Here is an 18,845-nt window from a genome sequence, read left to right as displayed (position 1 = left end):
GACTTACGCACTTGTATATTTTCCTCATTTTCTCGGCCAACAGCAACTCCTGACAGTAACACAAGTTAGCAGGATGGTTGGAGAGGCCTCTGGTAAATATATATATATATATAAATATCTGGGAGTGCAGCTGGATGACAAATTGGACTGGACTGCCAATATTGATGCTCTATGTAAGAAAGGTCAGAGCCGACTATATTTTCTGAGAAGGTTGGCATCCTTCAACATCTGCAATAAGATGCTGCAGATGTTCTACCAGACGTTTGTTGTGAGCGCCCTCTTCTACGCGGTGGTGTGCTGGGGTGGCAGCATAAAGATGAAAGACGCCTCACGCCTGGACAAACTTGTTAAGAAGGCAGGCTGTATTGTAGGAGTAAAGTTGGACAGTTTAAGATCTGTAGCAGAGCAACGGGCATTAAGCAAACTCCTGTCAATCATGAATAATCCACTGCATCCACTGAACAGGATCATCTCCAGGCAGAGGAGTAGCTTCAGTGACAGACTGAGGAGATCGTTCCTCCCGCATGCTATGCGACTCTTCAGTTCCACCCGGGGGAGTAAATGCTAACATTAATTTTATTTTTATTAATTTTTTTTTTTTTTTTTCATTTTTATTACTGTTTAATTTAATATTGTTTTTTATATCAGTATACTGCTGCTGGATTATGTGAATTTCCCCTTGGGATTAATAAAGTATCTATCTATCTATCTATCTATCTGGTACACCAGCTCGCTGCTCCTGCCACTGGAGGGATACAAAGTCACTTATTTAGAAATGAATCTAAGAGTGAAGGGACTGTTTAAGTGTCACTCTGTATGCCCAATGAGCAGATATGGCGTCACACAGTAAACAACCCCATGGCTCGAACAGGAAACAACTCACAAGTCAGCGCCACTTCACCATTCTGACCAGCTTACTGTACACGGAGTCAGAATGTGCAGGTAACGCAGCCGTGAGGTTCTTCTTCGTTTAGCGTAAATACTACTGACATATTTGCTCAGTGTGTGTACAGAGTGACTCTCACGTAGTTCCTTTTATTTTTCATTTTTATGGTTAACTTGCCTCCGGCAACAGGAGCAGTGAGCTGGTGTACCAGTGGCCTGCGCTCTGCCGCCTCTCCAACCATTGAAATCGTATTGCCGTCTCACTGATTGTTGGACAGGAAAAAGAGGAAAATGTGCAAATATATAAGTTGAAGTGGCCTCGTCAAACTAAATTTGAAACAATAAACTGATCCATAGTTGAAGTCACACAGAAGGTTCCTCAGTTTTAAGAGCCAAGTTTTGTCACACGGGCAGAGAGGCAACCACAGTAGGTGCTTCTTGCTTTATGTGCGAATGCACGGAAAAAACAGGAAATAAAGTCAAAGCGAACTTTATTGTCATCTCAACCATATACAAGTATACAGATAGATGAAATTGCGAAGCTCAGGGTCCACAGTGTAACAACATGAAGTGCAAATAATAAATTAAAAATAGAAGTAAAATTTAAACTTAAATTTAAAATTAAAACACAAACAAGACAAAACATTGTGCAAAGACAAGACAAAGAAGTAGCAGCAATGCTGACATGTAGTAAGTCATTCTCCTTGGTGATTTCAACATTCATTTTGACATCCCCACATCTGAACTGAGAAATGAATTCCTATCCTTACTGGACTGTTTTGACTCGACACAACATGTTGATTTTCCCACCCACTCTGGTAGTCATATACTTGACCTGATCTGTATTTCTGGACTATCTGTTGCCAACACTTACAGCACTGATTTGGGACTCTCTGACCATAAAGCAGTATTTTTCACCGTCTCATTACCTCTCCCTCCTCTTACCTGTAAATGACAAATTTCTTACAGAAACCTTAAAAATACCTGTCCCTCTATCCCTTCTGGATCCATTTCTGATCTTTTACTGTCTGCACCTATTCCGTCAACACTAGATTGTCTTGTTGACCACTATAACTCAGCCCTTCATTCAGCATTAGATAAAACAGCTCCTTTAAAACATAAGGAGGTTTCCTTTAAGCGTTCAGCTCCTTGGTATAATTCAGAATTGCGATCTATGAAAGCAGCTGGCCGACGCCTTGAGAGAATGTCACGTAAGACTGGCCTCACCGTGCACATCCAGGCTTTCTCTGACCGCCAGAGAGCTTACAGAGAAGCACTAACTGCTGCCAAGAACACCCACTATGGCAGAATAATAGAAAGTGGCCACGATAACACAAGGGTTTTGTTTTCTGTAGTTAATAAACTACAAAATTAAAGATCTAAATAATTCAACTAACATAAATCCATCATCTGTTTATATCTCTCCCTGTTTTCCCACTCCATCCAGCTCCTTCTCTAAGTTCTCACCAGTCACATCTGCATTTGTTAATAACCTGCTCTGTAAGATGAGGCCGACTATTTGTGTACTGGACCCCACCTCCAGCACACTACTTCCATCCTGCCTTCATGCCATAATCCTGACTGTTACAACAATAATAAACTCATCTCTTGACACTGCCTCTGTGCCAATCACTTTTAAAATCACTTCTGTAACCCCAACGTTAAAAAAGTCTGGTCTTGATGCTGACAATCTTAACAATGTCCGGCCTATTTCCCACTTACCTTTCCTGTCAAAAGCTCTTGAGCGTGTTGTAGCCTCCCAACTCACCAGTTACTTAACAACTAACAACTTGATGGAACCCTTTCAGTCTGGTTTCAGGGTGCAGCACAGCTGTGAAACTGCTCTGCTACGGGTAACCAATGATTTGCTTATGGCAGCAGACTCTGGACAAAGCAGCATATTAATTCTGTTAGACCTCAGTGCAGCATTTGACGCTCAGGTCAGACATGATATTCTACTGTCCAGAATGGAGAACACGCTGGGTATCTCTGGCACTGCCCTCCAGTGGTTCAAGTCCTATCTGACTGATAGGTAAGAGTTTGTTAGTCTTGGCAACAGCAGATCCAGCGCCTCAGGGCTCTGTCCTCGGCCCTCTTCTCTTCTCTATTTATATGCTTCCTCTTGGCCATATTATTCGTAGCTATGGACTGGGCTATCGTTTTTATGCAGATGATACTCAACTCTACTTCAATGTTAAAAGTGGAACTTCATCAGAGCTTTCTCAGCTCACAACCTGCCTTAGTGAAATTAAAACCTGGATGGAGCAGAACTCTTTAAAATTAAATTGCAACAAAACTGAACTGCTGCAAATTGGGACTAAAATGCAACTTAATAAAGTGAGCTCCTTTCCAGTCCATCTTGGCGGTGATCTCATCAGACCTGCCTCTACTGAAAAAAATCCTGGTGTCATTTTTGATTCCTCCCTCTCTTATTCTGTCCACATAAATCACATTAAGAAACTTTCTTACTTTCACCTCCGTAACATATCACGTGTTCGCTCCTTCCTCTCCTTTTCTAATGCTGAGAAACTTGTCCCTGCTTTTATCACATCCCGCATAGATTATTGTACTTTGTAACTCGCTGCTGGCAGGTGCCCCTTCTAATCTTATATCACAGCTCCAGCTTATTCAAAACTCGGCTGCAAGAGTCCTTACTTGAACCAGCAGCAGTGAGCACATCACACCCATCCTGCTCCATCTTCACTGGCTCCCCGTGTCTTACAGAATCGAGTATAAAATCCTACTAATAACCTACAAAGCCTTAAATAACCTTGTGCCAAACTACATCAGCGACCTTCTCCATCACTATGTGCCTGTCCGCCCACTAAGGTCCTCTGATTCTGGCAGTCTTGTTGTGCCCCACACTAATCTACACTCCATGGGTGACAGCGGGGCCTTCAGCTGTATAGCGAGTGCCCAGACTCTGGAATCACATCCCAGAATTAATCAGGACAGCTGACTCCATGAATTCTTTTAAAAAACAACTCAAAACTCAACAGTTCAGGAAGGCTTTTAGCTCTACTTGACTTTATTAGCCTTCTCTCAGTTTACTTCTCTGTCCAGGTGCTCGGGATAATTTGTGTGTCTGTTATATCACAAATTAGGTTATTTGTCAGGTTTTTATCTTAGTATTGAATTTAATATTTTACTCTGGTTTATTGTTCTTTATTCTATTCAATGCTTTGTTATGTGTTTCATTGTTCTATTCAGGTAAACATTTGTATCCAATGTTACATATACCCTGCTGTTTTTTCTAAGACTCTGTAAAGTGCCTTGAGCATGGGAAAGGCGCTATATGAATTAAATGTATTATTATTATTATTAAAAACTATCCTGCAGCCTGGCAGATCTGGCTTTGATGCTGCAGTATGTTCTCCTGGATGGCAGAAGTGTGAAAAGTCCATGTGAGGGTTGTAAGGGGTCCTGCACAATGCTGCAGGCCTTGCGGACACTGCGTTTGTAAAATATGTCCTGTAGTGAAGTGTTCTCTGCTGTCTTCACTATCCTTTGCAGGCGCTTGCGGTCAGATATGTTGCAGTTGACTGAACAACAGAGCTGTTTCTTAGAAGACCTCAAATGCGGCGCTAAAACCTGAGCCTCCTTGCCTTGTGTGACTTCGCGTCATGCGCGTCATTTATCCACAAACCACACGATTGATGCTGATGAGAGCAAGAACCCTGAGGCAACTCTCAGATCCCTGGTCTTGAATTAGATATAAATTAGCTCTAAAATGGAGGATTCCTTCTGCTGAATTAATGGAAAAATATACACAAATCATTTTATAGGTCAGCCTTTTGACGACAGCCTGCTGATGATGATACAGGGAGATTCGCTCGAAAGAGGCCCTGAATATTCTGTAGTAACTCTCACTAGGATGAAGCAATCTGAACGAAACAACGTGCAATGTGCTCCTCGGATTATGGAGCTTCAGACAAGCCGAGATGCCCCTGCGTCAGAGCGATGAGGTAGGCACCAGACAGCCATTGCGACCTTTAACCTCCATTTGAAACTTCTGGGTGCCTACCGCTTGTACCCCTTTACTCAGTCACCTCATCAGGATGGTGGTGTATAGTATTGAGCAGCGCGTCTTCATGGTGTGAACCTATTGGGTCACCAATTCGTTTAAACGACGTCAGAATCAACTGTATGATCGTGAGTTAACAGAAGGTTACTTCCAGCAAGATGGAGCAACATGTCAAACATCGGCAAAGAGCATGGCAGAAACTGAGTCCTCCTTTGGTAACAGGGTCATTTCAAAGGGGCTTTGGCCACCACGGTTGCTGGATTTGACACAGCCAGATTCTTCCTTTGGGGTCTGCAAAACAGAAAAGTCTATCGGAACAACATTGTGGAAGATTTGAAGGAAAACAGCCAACATGAAAGTGCTGCTATTCCCCCCTGAGACGTTTTCCAATACTTTCAGATACACAGAGTGCCACATCGAAATGTGTCTGGCAGAAAACGGAAACCACGTGCAGCATCACATGTAATGCAATCGATTACACACACACCAAGGTATAGAGCGGATTTATTTGATTCAGATTGCTTTTTCTTAACGGGAGTTACAACAGAATATTCGAGTGAATCTCCCTGTAGAAGGAACTTCAGCTGCATTAAATTCGATAATGTTAATCGCCGCTGGCCCTGTCCTCAATTAGCGCTAAGGCTACTAATCCAAAAACTTAAAATGTTTATGATGATGTTGTGACACGACATACATTTTGTTATAATAAGGAGATGGGAACACAATGAAAGTGTTAAGAAGCCAGCCTCCAAAAAGAGCCACACGGCTGTCCAGGACCTTAGCCCAGACGAAGCCCCCTGAAAGATAACGAGTACCCCACTGCTACCTGCAGGCTTTGGCCTAAAGTGTAAATAGAGATACCTCACAAGGGAGAGACACTCAGTTTCTATAGTTTGTTGAGATCAGTTCAACAAAGAATCTTTAAAAACTAAGATTTATTACTGGAAATTACAAAACAGGGCAAAATGCTCAAAAGACCAAAAAAGGACTTGCCTAAAACGCAATGTGGTGAACAAGTCCCAGTACAGCCACACCACATGCACTTCAGAAGAGGTCACCCACCTGAAGTTCAGCATGTTCAGGCCTGGCCAGTATTTGGATGGGAAGCTGGGTTTGCTGCTCTGAGAGGTGTTGGTAAGGCCACCAGGGGGTCTGAATGTGGACCCCAATGCCCCAGTGCAGTGCTGTAAAAATGGTGCCGTCCTTCAGATGAGACATAAAACTGAGGTCCTGGCTCTCTGTGGTTTGTAGGGTGCATCCCAATGTCTTGGCTGAACTGCCCTCCACGGCCAAGTCACCGTGGCCCCCTAATCATCCCCTGTCTCTCTCTTACCTATTCAGATTCCTTTCATTGTCATTGCACTTAGTACAACAAAATTGCAGCAACCCTAAATATGCATTCACCTACAGTTAGGTCCATAAATATTTGGACAGAGACAATTTTTTTCTAATTTTCGTTCTGTACATTACCACAATGAATTTTAAATGAAACAACTCAGATGCAGTTGAAGTTCAGACTTTCAGCTTTAATTCAGTGGGTTGAACAAAAAGATTACATAAAAATGTGAGGTAACTAAAGCATTTTTAACACAATCCCATCATTTCAGGGGCTCAAAAGTAATTGGACAATTGACTCAAAGGCTATTTCATGGGCAAGTCCGTCGTTATGTCTTATCAATTAAGCAGATAAAAGGCCTGGAGTTGATTTGAGGTGTGGTGCTTGCATGTGAAAGATTTTGCTGTGAACAGACAACATGCGGTCAAAGGAGCTCTCCATGCAGGTGAAAGAAGCCATCCTTAAGCTGAGAAAACAGAAAAAAACATCTGAGAAATTGCTACAATATTACGAGTGGCAAAATCTACAGCTTGGTACATCCTGAGAAAGAAAGCAAGCACTGGTGAACTCAGCAACGCAAAAAGACCTGGACGTCCACGGAAGACAACAGTGGTGGATGATCGCAGAATCATTTCCATGGTGAAGAGAAACCCTTCACAACAGCCAACCAAGTGAACAACACTCTCCAGGGCTTGGTCGGCGTATCGATATCCAAGTCTACCATAAAGAGAAGACAGCATGAAAGTAAATAGAGAGGGTGCACTGCAAGGTGCAAGTCACTCATAAGCCTCAAGAATAGAAAGGCTAGATTGGACTTTACTAAAGAACATCTAAAAAAGCCAGCACAGTTCTGGAAAAACATTCTTTGGACAGATGAAACCAAGATCAACCTCCACCAGAACGATGACTCATTATCTAAAGCATGCCACATCATCTGTAAAACACAGTGGAGGCAGTGTGATGGCTTGGGCGTGCATGGCTGCCAGTGGCACTGGGACACTAGTGTTTATTGATGATGTGACACAGGACAGAAGCAGCTGAATGAATTCTGAGGTGCTCAGAGACATACTGTCTGCTCAAATCCAGCTAAATGACGTCAAATTGATTGGCGTTTCATGATACAGATGGACAATGACCCAAAACATACAGCCAAAGCAACCCAGGAGTTTATTAAAGCAAAGAAGTGGAATATTCTTGAATGGCCAAGTCAGTCACCTGATCTTAACCCACCTGAGCAGGCATTTCACTTGTTGAAGACTAAACTTCAGACAGAAAGGCCCACAAACAAACAGCAACTGAAAGCCGTTGCAGTAAAGGCCTGGCAGAGCATTCAAAAGGAGGAAACCCAGCATCTGGTGATGTCCATGAGTTCAAGACTTCAGGCTGGCATTGCCAGCCAAGGGTTTTCAAGCAAGTATTAGAAATGAACATTTTATTTCCAATTATTTCATTTGTCCAATTACTTTTGAGCCCCTGAAATGAAGGGATTGTGTTAAAAAATGCTTTAGTTGCCTCACATTTTTATGCAATCTTTTTGTTCTACCCACTGAATTAAAGCTGAAAGTCTGAACTTCAACTACTTCTGAGTTGTTTCATTTAAAATTCATTGTGGTAATGTGCAGAACCAAAATTAGAAAAAAATTGTCTCTGTCCAAATATTTATGGACCTAACTGTATAATGGACATAATTAAATTATAATAGAATACAATACAATGACTAAATGTTGAACTTAGGTAGAAAGCACATAATGAACTGAGTGCAATAATAGAAATAGATAAAGAATGTAAACTTATAGTACAAGAGTGACTGTTGTTACATCGGTCATTGTCAGTGTTTATGGCTCTCGGTCATAAACTGTTCTTAAATCTGTTTGTCTGCCATTGGATGGACCTGAACCGCCTACCAGAGGGCAGCAACTCCACCAGGTGATGTCCAAGGTGGGAAGGGTCTTTCATGATGTTTGGCAGCGAGAGCTAAAGGGTTCCTTCAAAGAGGGCAGTGTACAGCCAATCAGAGTTTATGATCCTCTGAAGGGCTCTCCTGTCTGCCAATGAGCTGGTGGCATACCACGTGGAGATGCCAGGATGACGGCACACTCTCAGTGAAGCAGCGGTGAAAGGACACTGGCAGCTGGTGAGCGTACTGACACAAAAATGGCTGCCGTCGCATCACCCAGATGGATGCTGCACATTAGTGGTGGTTGACATGGTCCCCCTCTGTTTAAGCACTTTGAGTAGTGAGAAGAGCACTATATAAAAACAATTAGTCATTATTATTATTATTACAAATTCAGAATCCAATAAACACGGACACAAAAAAATTCCTGAAAAAAGAATTAAGAAATACCACCTTAAACTCCAATACCAGCCCGGTGCTCCACTGCTAACTCTTGCGACTGACTGAGACTAGAAAGTCAGAAGGCGGGCCCAACAAGAGTGATGTCACGGTGGCCCGCCTCCTTTGGCCCCACCCACAAAGTACATGAAATTATAGCACATTTAAAGTTACAGGACATTAATGTTAAGTCATAAACATAACAGAAGTGACGTAAAATCGTGAACATGTATCATTCTGAATTAAGAAAAACAACAATTGAACAGAAAATACACCCACGCCCAGGCTGACAAACAACGCCTTTTTCTGTAGCACTCTTCCCCTTTCATATTCGATTATGATGATATCTGCTGTTCAATAAACGTTTTTCAGCCATTATAATGAATGTGTCATGTGGGCGATCAACCAGACAGAATGGGATGGCTTCCTCAAAGTACTGAATTAAAGGTCTGAGTACTTTTATGACTGAGGGATTTCAGTTTTTAATACACGTAAATACATTTCATTTTTAATAAATGTGCAGACCTTTCTGAAAACACGTTTTCACTTTGTCATTATGGGTTACTGATTGTAGACTGATGGGCAAAAATGGCACATGTATCCATTTCAAATTCAACGTATGACACAATGAAGTGTGAGGAGAATGAAGGGGTCTGAATGCTCTCTTAGTCCGGTATACATTATGTTGTTATGTCATGTCCGTATCTTTTGCCTTTTATTTACCACAAACTCTTAAACAGCACTGACTGGTGACATTATGGCACCCTGTAGCTCCACTGAATGTGGCACGATTGTTTTATTAATGATTGTAACCTGAGGTAATAATCATCCTTCCATGCCGAGGCCCATTTTGTCCAGTTCAGGATCCAGGGTTGGCCTCTACTTTGTGTTCAATGCTGCTGGCACAGTCTCTGTGCCCCCTAACAGGATGTGTTTACACATGTTATCTAAGACATCGTCAAAGAAGAACATCCACTCTGCTGGTTTTAAAATTGCACAACAGCAGAGTGTAATGGAAGGCTGCCACTCAAACATGGCATCACATTGACCAGGTGCCTTTTTTTTGTTTTAGGTACTCGCAAGTCTGCGCAGCGTAAGAAACAACTTCACCGTTCTGACCAACTTACATGGAGCCCCTAACAAGTAAGTTCCTCCATTTAACATACACAGTGTTAAGTGAGATAGCAGGCAGCTCATGTAAATGAGGCATTTCAATAATTTGAATGGCTCTTTGTCTAAATCAGGCAGTAATGTCTCTAATACAACTGACATTTTTAGTCTTTTCAAGATTGTGGTTATTGGCCCTGTTAACACTATGGGGGTACTTTAAATAAAATAAAGTCCAGCAGGCCAATCATCAGCCCGTGAATACTTAATACATCAGTGGAAAGTGTCCATGATAATAAACTAGTCTACAGTTTCTCAAGTTTGCCACAAGAGAGCAGCCTTGTTTCTTTTTCTGGAGTTTTTGCTCCAGGCTAGCGTGGCAGACTCTGCTGAAACGCGGACATTTCAGTGGTTTAGTCAAATAGCACGGTGACCGACTTCTATGGAGGTGTGTTGGAAATGACAGGCTTTGTGCCATTCAGGAGACATGTTTAATGAAGTCGGAGCAAGGGGGCCAGTCAGTACTGCAGCGTAATGGTGACTGCAGTTCTTCAAAGTGGCCATTGCCTGGACTAATATCATGATTTTAGTCTCACCTACAGAATAGACAAGGCCTGATGTCAATTTAAATTAGTTTTACTACCTGTTACATCACTGTGACTGAGTGACATTTCTATTATATACTTGGCAGAGTCATTTTTTAATGTAAAGATAAGTTGTGGTGTGTTTTGTTAAATAAATATAATTGATATTAATGATTATTACATTTAGTATATGTCAAGGAGATATTTTATATATAAGTATTCATAAGTAACATGTTGTATCTTTTGTATGTATCTTAGAAGTTATATGAACATTTATTTTCCAAGTATTATATAATTACTAGGCATGGTGCCTGTTGAAGAATAATTAAAAAATGATTTGCTATCTCTCGTCTTATGTGTACCTTCAGCTCCTTTCCTCTGAGTTCATGTGTGTCTAAACATCTCAAGCTTCTCAGACTACCTCATCACTTTAAGGCGCCTTTCTAGCCTCCTGTCTGGTTTTATGCTTTTAGTCAATGAAAATAATGCTTTTGGCACGAGCCTTTACTCCTCCTTGCCTATCTATCTATCTATCTATCTATCTATCTATCTATCTATCTATCTATCTATCTATCTATCTATCTATCTATCTATCTATCTATCTATCTATCTATCTGTATAGTGCCTTTCATATCTGTCTATCTATTGTAGCCACCAGGAGGTGTCACTGTACCCCAAACCCAAGACACAGTATTACCCAACCCACTTTTAGGGTATCTATTTATCCTTGGCATGTTTCTAAATCACCTTTCTAAGATCAGTTGGACAATCACAATAAACAGACCAATTCTTCCTCCTTTCCTCCTCCCGTTGAGTGTTGCTCACTGCCTCCAGACTCTTGACTCACTGATATGAGGCAGCAGCAGGCTCCTTTTTTCAAAAACTCTTGCAGGTGTCCTGACTGGGCTACCCTACAAAGATCACTGCTATCTGGTGTATGAGGGGATGGAACAGCTCTTGACTCTTGGCTCCCGTTGGTCCGTCCATCATTTTATACTGACTGGGCTGAAAGTTATATTCCACAAAGTGATAGTCGTTCCACTCTGGCTTCCAGTCTGGGTAATAAACCATCCTCCTTCCTGGCCAGGATGGCTGTTCTTGTCCCTATCTATCTATCTATCTATCTATCTATCTATCTATCTATCTATCTATCTATCTATCTATCTATCTATCTATCTATCTATCTATCATATATTGCATTATCTATCTATCTATCTATCTATCTATCTATCTATCTATCTATCTATCTATCTATCTATCTATCTATCATATAGTGCCTTTCTATCTATCTATCTATCTATCTATCTATCTATCTATCTATCTATCTATCTATCTATCTATCTATCTGTCTATCTTTTTTGTCTGCCATCTGTCTTCAGGATGAGCTAACGGAGCTGGAATTGCTGTTGAAAAGTCGTTTGTGCATAATAAATTAAAAAGCTTTCATTTCGAGCAGTAATAGCCATTGCACACATTAGTAATGCCCTGTTTGTATTTTTTAAATCAATGTAATGGCATCTTGATAATAAAAAGTATAATTTTCTATTAAAACCATAGTACTAGGGTGTCGTACCATGTTAGCCATTATGAATGTAGAGAAAAGCCAAGCAAAATGACACCTTTTATTGGCTAATAATTTTTAGTTAGCCAATAAAAGGTGTCATTTTGCTTGGCTTTTCTTTATTAAAACCATGAAAACCTTTTAGAATGAGCCCAAACTTTTGATTGGTAGTGGATGTTTTGTCATGTCTCTTCATATATGCCACACTATGTTTAGCTATGACATGCTAGGTGAAGTTACATCATGTCACGTTATGCTGTGCTGTTAATCACGTGTCATCATATGTCATGGTATGTCACTTTATGCCATGTTATATCATGTTATTTCATTGTATGTTAAATGATGTCATGTTATGTTGTAAACCAGTGGTCTTCAAACTCTGACCTGGGGGGGATACCGATGGCTGAAAGTTCACAATGTGTGCATCATTCTTACTTTTAATTTAAAGTCAAAGTACACTTAATTGTCACCTTAACTATATTCAAGTAAACAGAGGGGTGAAACGACAATGCTTGGGACTCCTCACAGAGTACGTATAGTGCAGTTGAGTTCATTGTTTAGTTATCTCATCTGGAAATATTTCCAAGAAACTTATGTTTGTTAACTGTACCTTTAAACGCTTAAGTGCCTTTTGCCGTTTGTTCCCCTTAATTATATTCAAGTGGTGACGATTAGCAAGGAGCAGTGCAGATACAGGCAGACAACATTGACCATATTCACTTACTTGCGCATTAAAAAGCGTTTCTTCTTAGAGAGTCAAAGCTTGGGTCCATTAAAGTCCCCTCTGGCACTCCTTGTGTGATTTTCGGCTTTACAAGAAATAAATTGTTGTTATTTCTTACAAATGACCTGGAAAGTGGATATGGCTGTTAAGTTACTGCTCTCCTAAGGTATTCAGTGTTGTCAAGATTTGAATGTAACTAAGAATACAAACAATATATAAAAAAACATAAAGTGAAAGGACTATGGCAAAAGAATAAGAAAATAAAAATCAGGAGTGGTCTTCTGTAGACTCTCTTGTATACTCAGATATGGGGATGGCTATTTGAGGAGTAAACTGCAAGACAATGATTACATTGTTATATTATGTATATTAAAGAACCATCAACAACAAATCAAATGAATAATATATTGAACAATTATTATAAAAGTACAAGTAACGGTGATAAAATCCAGTGAATCCACTTGACTTGAGCATTCCTAGTTTTCTTCCTCTTTCTCTGTACGTTTAGCATTCATTTGCTCAGAGGTTGATGCGCTTGCTGCTTCCTGAGCTGCTCTTCTTTTCTCCACCCTAGCAATCTGCTTCTTTTATCGGCATCTTTTTGTGTTAAAACTGATTAAGTCAGTGTTTGTGTTGCAATTACTTACTTAGTACGTTTTCTTTAATTTTTCACTTAAGTATTCAATCTGCCTCAAGAATGATTAAAGATATGAAGAGGTAGGGGAAGTGACGGTGAAGGTAGTAGGGATCAGAACGGCGCCCGTACATATGTGTCACACTGCCATCCCGCTGGCCGCTGCCGAAAGTTGATTCTACTATAAAATAAAAATAAAAAGAGGAATAACCTTGGAGGTCAATCATGAACCTGAAAGCGGACAGTAGACGTCACATAGTATATATGTACCAAATTTCAGGTTAATGGGTGGAGGTCAGTCATGACCCCGAAAGCGGACAGTAGATGTCACATAGTATATGTGTACCAAATTTCAGGTTAATGGGTCAAACGGTTTGTGAGCTATGAGTGATTTAGAATCCTGGACAGACAAACGGACAGCCACAGTAGCGTATTATATAAGAAGAAAGTTGAATAAATCAGACTCTGCAGCTGCACCTCTGGTTAGCAGAAATAGCCCAAAGGTTGATAGAAATCTACGTTTTGTACCCAATACTTGTATGCAAATTTTGGTTGACCAGTGAAAGCGTACTCAGGGTATCCTGTTTACATGCAGACACAGACACACAGACACAATTCGAATAATAGTATTTTCGGACTCAGGGAGGTCTAAAACGTCAAAATTCATCAAAATCTCTAAATCATATTTTTGGACCTTTACACAGTACTTTCCCAATACTTTGTACATGAGAAAGTAAAAAGACCAGCTCACTAAATAATGAGATCAGTGACCAAGTATGGATAATCAGTAGGAATAAAAATCTACAGCCACAGGGGTCCCCCCCCTCAGGGCTGAACTTGGTGGCCGCCATTATATACAAATCAAAACGCTTTGGCCTAATCTTCTTGTTGCTGTCATTCTTCCTGTTACCTCACAAAGCTGGTGAAGCCGATGGCTGCCTTGTCACCTCACTCGTACCTTTTTTCTTTCTTGTTTTTCCAGGAGATCACCGGCGACAAGTCAGCCTCCCATCACCAGGGTCAGCCTGCCAGGTAAGCTGGACTCTGCAGGGTCACCAGAAGTCCTGCGTCGCCTCATGCATTTTCTTTTCTGTCATCTTATTTTTTTTGGAGAGTGGTCCTGAAAGAGCTGATCATGTAGAGCAGTTGTTACGATGAGCACACAGGATATTTTGTTGTCCTTACCAGGGTGACGCACATTGCCACACTTGACTTGTCTGATGCGTTGTGTTTTTCTACTGTTTTATATTTCAGTGCTGTCTTGTTGTTAGGTGTACTTTTTGAAGCCCTGAGCACTATGACTATTTTGGGGTCCCTGTTCTTTTTTCACTCCTGTGTGTATTGGGGCCCTCCCTGGCTATGGGGCCGATGTGATTAGTCCTCTCCCTTCTTTTATATAATGGTGTGTTCTTCGGTGTACAAACAAATTATACAGCTAAGCTTCAGAAAAGCTGTGTCTGTGAGAAACGGATAAAGGCCTGTAACGTTACATTACATTTAAAGTCGCGGCCAAAAGTTTGGAGAATGACCCAAGTTTCGGTGTTTACACATAGTTTGCTGCTTCAAATGTTTTTAGATCTTCTTACAGATGTTTCTGTGGTATACAGTGGAACCTCGGGTCACGAACATCTCGGAACACGTACAAATTGGGTTACAACCAAAAACTTCGCCAAACTTTTGCATCTGTTCACGACCACACCCTCGAGTGACAAACAAGCCAGTTTCCCTTCTGGTTTGTATGCGCCGATGATTTCCGCACGTGTTCAGTCTCTCCCTGTACTGTACATTGTTCTCACTCAGACGTGCATCACGCAGAGGGACTTTACCTCAAAACTGTAACCTCCTCTCCACCCAGTTCCTCCTTACTTCCTTCATGCCAGAACTCGACTCATGCAAGGTTAGTTTTCTTAGTTGTTTATGGTTAGTTTTTGTATAAATTACAAAAAAAAACGGATTTTTCAAATTTGAATTTTTTTCCCTGTGCTTAAAACTCATTAAAAAAAGTGTTTATAGCGAGCGGTTCGTAAGGCTGTAGCGTGAACTCTTGCAGTGTTAGTTTTCTCTGTTGTTCAAGGTTTTCTTAGTGTTATTCAATGTTTTTACATTTAGTTTACTATTACGCTGTGCATTCTATGGTGTAGTTAACTATATTTGTGCTTAAAAATCTTAAAAAAATATATATATATTTACATACAGTTCATACGGCCTGGAATGGATCAATTGTATTTACATACAGTCCTATCGAGGAAATTACTTCAGGTCACGACCAAATCGGATTGTGACAATAGTTTTGGAGCGCATTACGGTTGTGACCTGAGGTTCCACTCTACTGAAGTAGAATGGCAAGCATTTCATAAGTTCCAAAGGCTTTTATTGACAATGACATGAAGTTTATGCAAAGAGTCAAAAGCTACAGACCTTCCAAAGCTCAAGAACAGTGCAGCATAGAGAGAGAGCTTCATGGAATGGGTCTCCATGGCCGAGCAGCTGCAGCCAAGCCTTTCATCACCAAGTGCAGTGCAAAGCGTCGGATGCAGTGGTGTAAAGCATGGACTCTCGAGCAGTGGGGGACAAATCACGCAATCTGATGGATGAGTTTCGGTTTGGCGGGACTCGCCTGACTGCATTGTGCCAAGTGTAAAGTTTGGTGGAGGGGGGATTATGGTGTGGAGTTTTTTTTCAGGGGTTGGCCTGTTAGTTCCAGTGAAGGGAACTCTTAGTGCTTTAGCATACGGAGCCATTTTAGACAATTTCACGCTCCCAACTTTGTGGGAACAGTTTGGGGATGGTAACATGACTGCGCACACACCAGAGCACAAAACAAGGTCTGTAAAGGAATGGATGAGCGAGTTTGGTGTGGAGGAACTGGACTGGCCTGCACAGAGAGAGAGCCCTGACCTCAACCCGACAGAACACCTTTGGGATGAATGAGAGCGGAGACTGCGAGCGAGCCAGGCCTTGTCATCCAACATCAGTGTCTGACCTCACAAGTGCTCTCCTGGTCACAAAGTCTCATAAACACACTCTTGACACCTCGTGGAGAGCCTTCTCAGGAGAGCTGAAGGTGTTAGATCTGCAAAGGGTGGGCCGACTCCAGATTAAAGCCCATGTATTAAGAATTGGGTGTCATTAAAGTTCATGTGTGTGTAAAGGCAAGCGTCCAGATTCTTTTGGCAATATGGTGTGTGACAGTAAAGTTGAAGTTTACATTTATAGGACCTCAGTTTTATGTGTTATCCTAAGTTGAAAATACATAAATAGATGATAACTCCACGCTAAAAAATAAATAAAGTCAGAAATTGGACATTTTAGGTGTCGAGACTCGATCCAGTGACTACGTCTGGAGTGGATAAAGCAGTGAAAGTGAACAGAGTCTGGGTAGATGAACGGTATGGAAGGCCACAGTGGCAGTTAAAGATGGCTACCTGAGAAGACGTCCACCTTCCTTAAATTCTCAGTCAGTTAAAGTCAATATCTAAAGGTATTTTAATGCCTGTGCTTTTCAGGACCCTCTTGAAGGGCTCTTCTGTGATGTCTGGAGGGCCGCTCACTGTCTTTACCAGCAGTCGGAGATATGTCTGACTCGAGGAAGTGTTTTCCGCTAGCGTTCTTGTCGGCGTCCCCAATTTTTAACGATCTCGATGACAGCAGGGCATTAAATGCTCTGGTGCTACGTGACTTACTCCATTCTTGAACTTGTAACCTTTTTCTAAATTAGCCATCTAAACCTTTGCGGCTAATTACAGCTTTACTGGGCCGGCGTTTATTTTGACTTTCAGAGTCCTAAAGTGGGTTTTAGGAAATCGTCTGAGAGTCAATCATAAAAATACGCTGAGATGTTAAGAAAAGAGGAAAAACCCGCCTTGCTTATATGGCGGCTCTGTCTGTGTCCTGTAAAGTGCTGATATGAGCAGGGCACACAGGCCAACGGCGTTGTACCAAAACAACCCACGAGTTTTTAACAAATGATTTCTTTCCATTTATTTATTGAGGCGTATTTTCTTTGCATCCATTTCATTAAATCAGTCAGTGACATGTGAGCGCCCATAAACCGGGGGTGCCCTCAAGCCAGCAATTTAGGGCTGCCAGTTATTCATTTAGACAGATTTAGTGCCCTTGCTGTTTGGCTAACTTGGGCAAACATAAAAATAATAAATTCATTAAATTAAGAGTGGGAATCTGAAGAAGCACAGATAAGGAGCTCTAATTTCTTCCTAAGAAATGTGACAACTACTGACAACTGAGTTATTTCAAAACAATCATCTTTAACAATAATTAAGCTTCCTCTCAATACACATTTAGTTATGCACTTGTTCTAAATCATGATAAAAAATTTGAAATGAAGCCAAATTCTTTACTTTGTGGCTGTTAAACTTCTAGACAAGGGTGTCAAAGGCTGAACAGGTAACCTTTAGGCTCTGTTTGGGGCCTGTCGGTGGGCTCAGAAGGCCACAATGCACACCTCACTTTCATCCTGGCGGCTTCATAGGAGCACATAATGATGCATCAACATGGAGCACGAGATTAAAGACAAGTGGCTCCCATTCCGGTTTCCCACAGTAGGCACATCATGGCACACAGCGGCTGGCTTTTGACAACATATGGAGCACACGGGCCCGAGAGCAGTTTAATTAAGATTTGATAAACCGAGGACACTAGCAGTGCCTTCTCTCTCGAACAGACACACCTGTCACACTATTTTTGGGGACGCCATTGCAGGGCAACGTTTAAAGGCCAGCCAATCGACGGCAAGGCATGGCAAGCCTGGCACCTGCACGGGACTGTAAAGCCGGCGTGGCTCTGAGCTCAGAGCCTCTGATGTCAGGCTCTGTGCTGGGGCTGGAGTGAGTAAGGGTCTTCTTACAGGTCTGTCTTCTATAGCTTTATAGTATTTAATGTCTTGCACAATCTTTCTTTCTGCCCATTTATAATACAGAATATCACCTCACAAATCCGTCTTTCTGTCTGTCATATGCTACAGCGTAGTTTCATAGCTATTCCTTTTTCTTACATTGTCTATAATAAAGTGTTTCATATCTGTATGTTACAGTATGTTGGGTTTTAAAGTGCCTTTCTGTTTATTATATTGTACCTTTCTCCTATCAAATAGTGTTTTATATCAATCTGTTATATTGGGTATTTATAGTGCACAATGTAGACACGCCCATCATATAGTGCCTTTTATATCTATCTTTAGTATTTAATGGCACTTTTCACATGTTATCACTTATATTGTGCTTTTCATACCTATCTATTACATACCACCTTAATATTAGACATATATAAATGAAAGACCTGTATGTGTGTGCGTGTGTGTGTCTAGCAGTCTGTTCTACTTTCACTCAACCGCAGCTACGGAAGTTGGTGTGAATTCTACGGAAGATGTAGAAACTTGTATTTGGTGAGATGGTGCATGCATTTTTTCAGCACTTGCCTGCACCTCCCTTCTCATTCAACCCAATCAGACAAACTCATCTTTGTGGTACATGCATGGTGTACGTTCACACAACGAGTTGCCATATATTTGTCTGAGACAGGCTCCTGCCTGTCCTGCTCAGTTTGTGCATTCGACCACACCTCCATCTCGACCCTGTCCCGACTGCAGAGGGGGGTCCACAACCTCTGCACGGGGTAATTCTTAAGAGTTAACTGACA

The 18,845-nt window shown here is 41.3% G+C and overlaps 1 protein-coding gene across 4 annotated transcripts in view; it reads left to right on the top strand.

The window, feature by feature from the left end:
- The window catches only part of pde4ba (phosphodiesterase 4B, cAMP-specific a), a 594,195-nt gene that overhangs the window by 422,864 nt on the left and 152,486 nt on the right, over nt 1-18,845 (top strand). For all 4 annotated transcript variants that reach the window (XM_039734542.1, XM_039734543.1, XM_039734545.1 and 1 more), the window contains 2 exons: nt 9,653-9,723; nt 14,173-14,222. In XM_039734542.1, coding sequence (XP_039590476.1) covers nt 9,653-9,723; nt 14,173-14,222 — 121 coding nt within the window. The remainder of the gene's footprint in view (nt 1-9,652; nt 9,724-14,172; nt 14,223-18,845) is intronic.

This window comes from Polypterus senegalus, chromosome 14 (assembly GCF_016835505.1).
Source record: "Polypterus senegalus isolate Bchr_013 chromosome 14, ASM1683550v1, whole genome shotgun sequence".
Taxonomy (NCBI): Eukaryota; Metazoa; Chordata; class Cladistia; order Polypteriformes; family Polypteridae; genus Polypterus; species Polypterus senegalus.
This window is presented reverse-complemented; position numbering and strand designations above follow the sequence as displayed.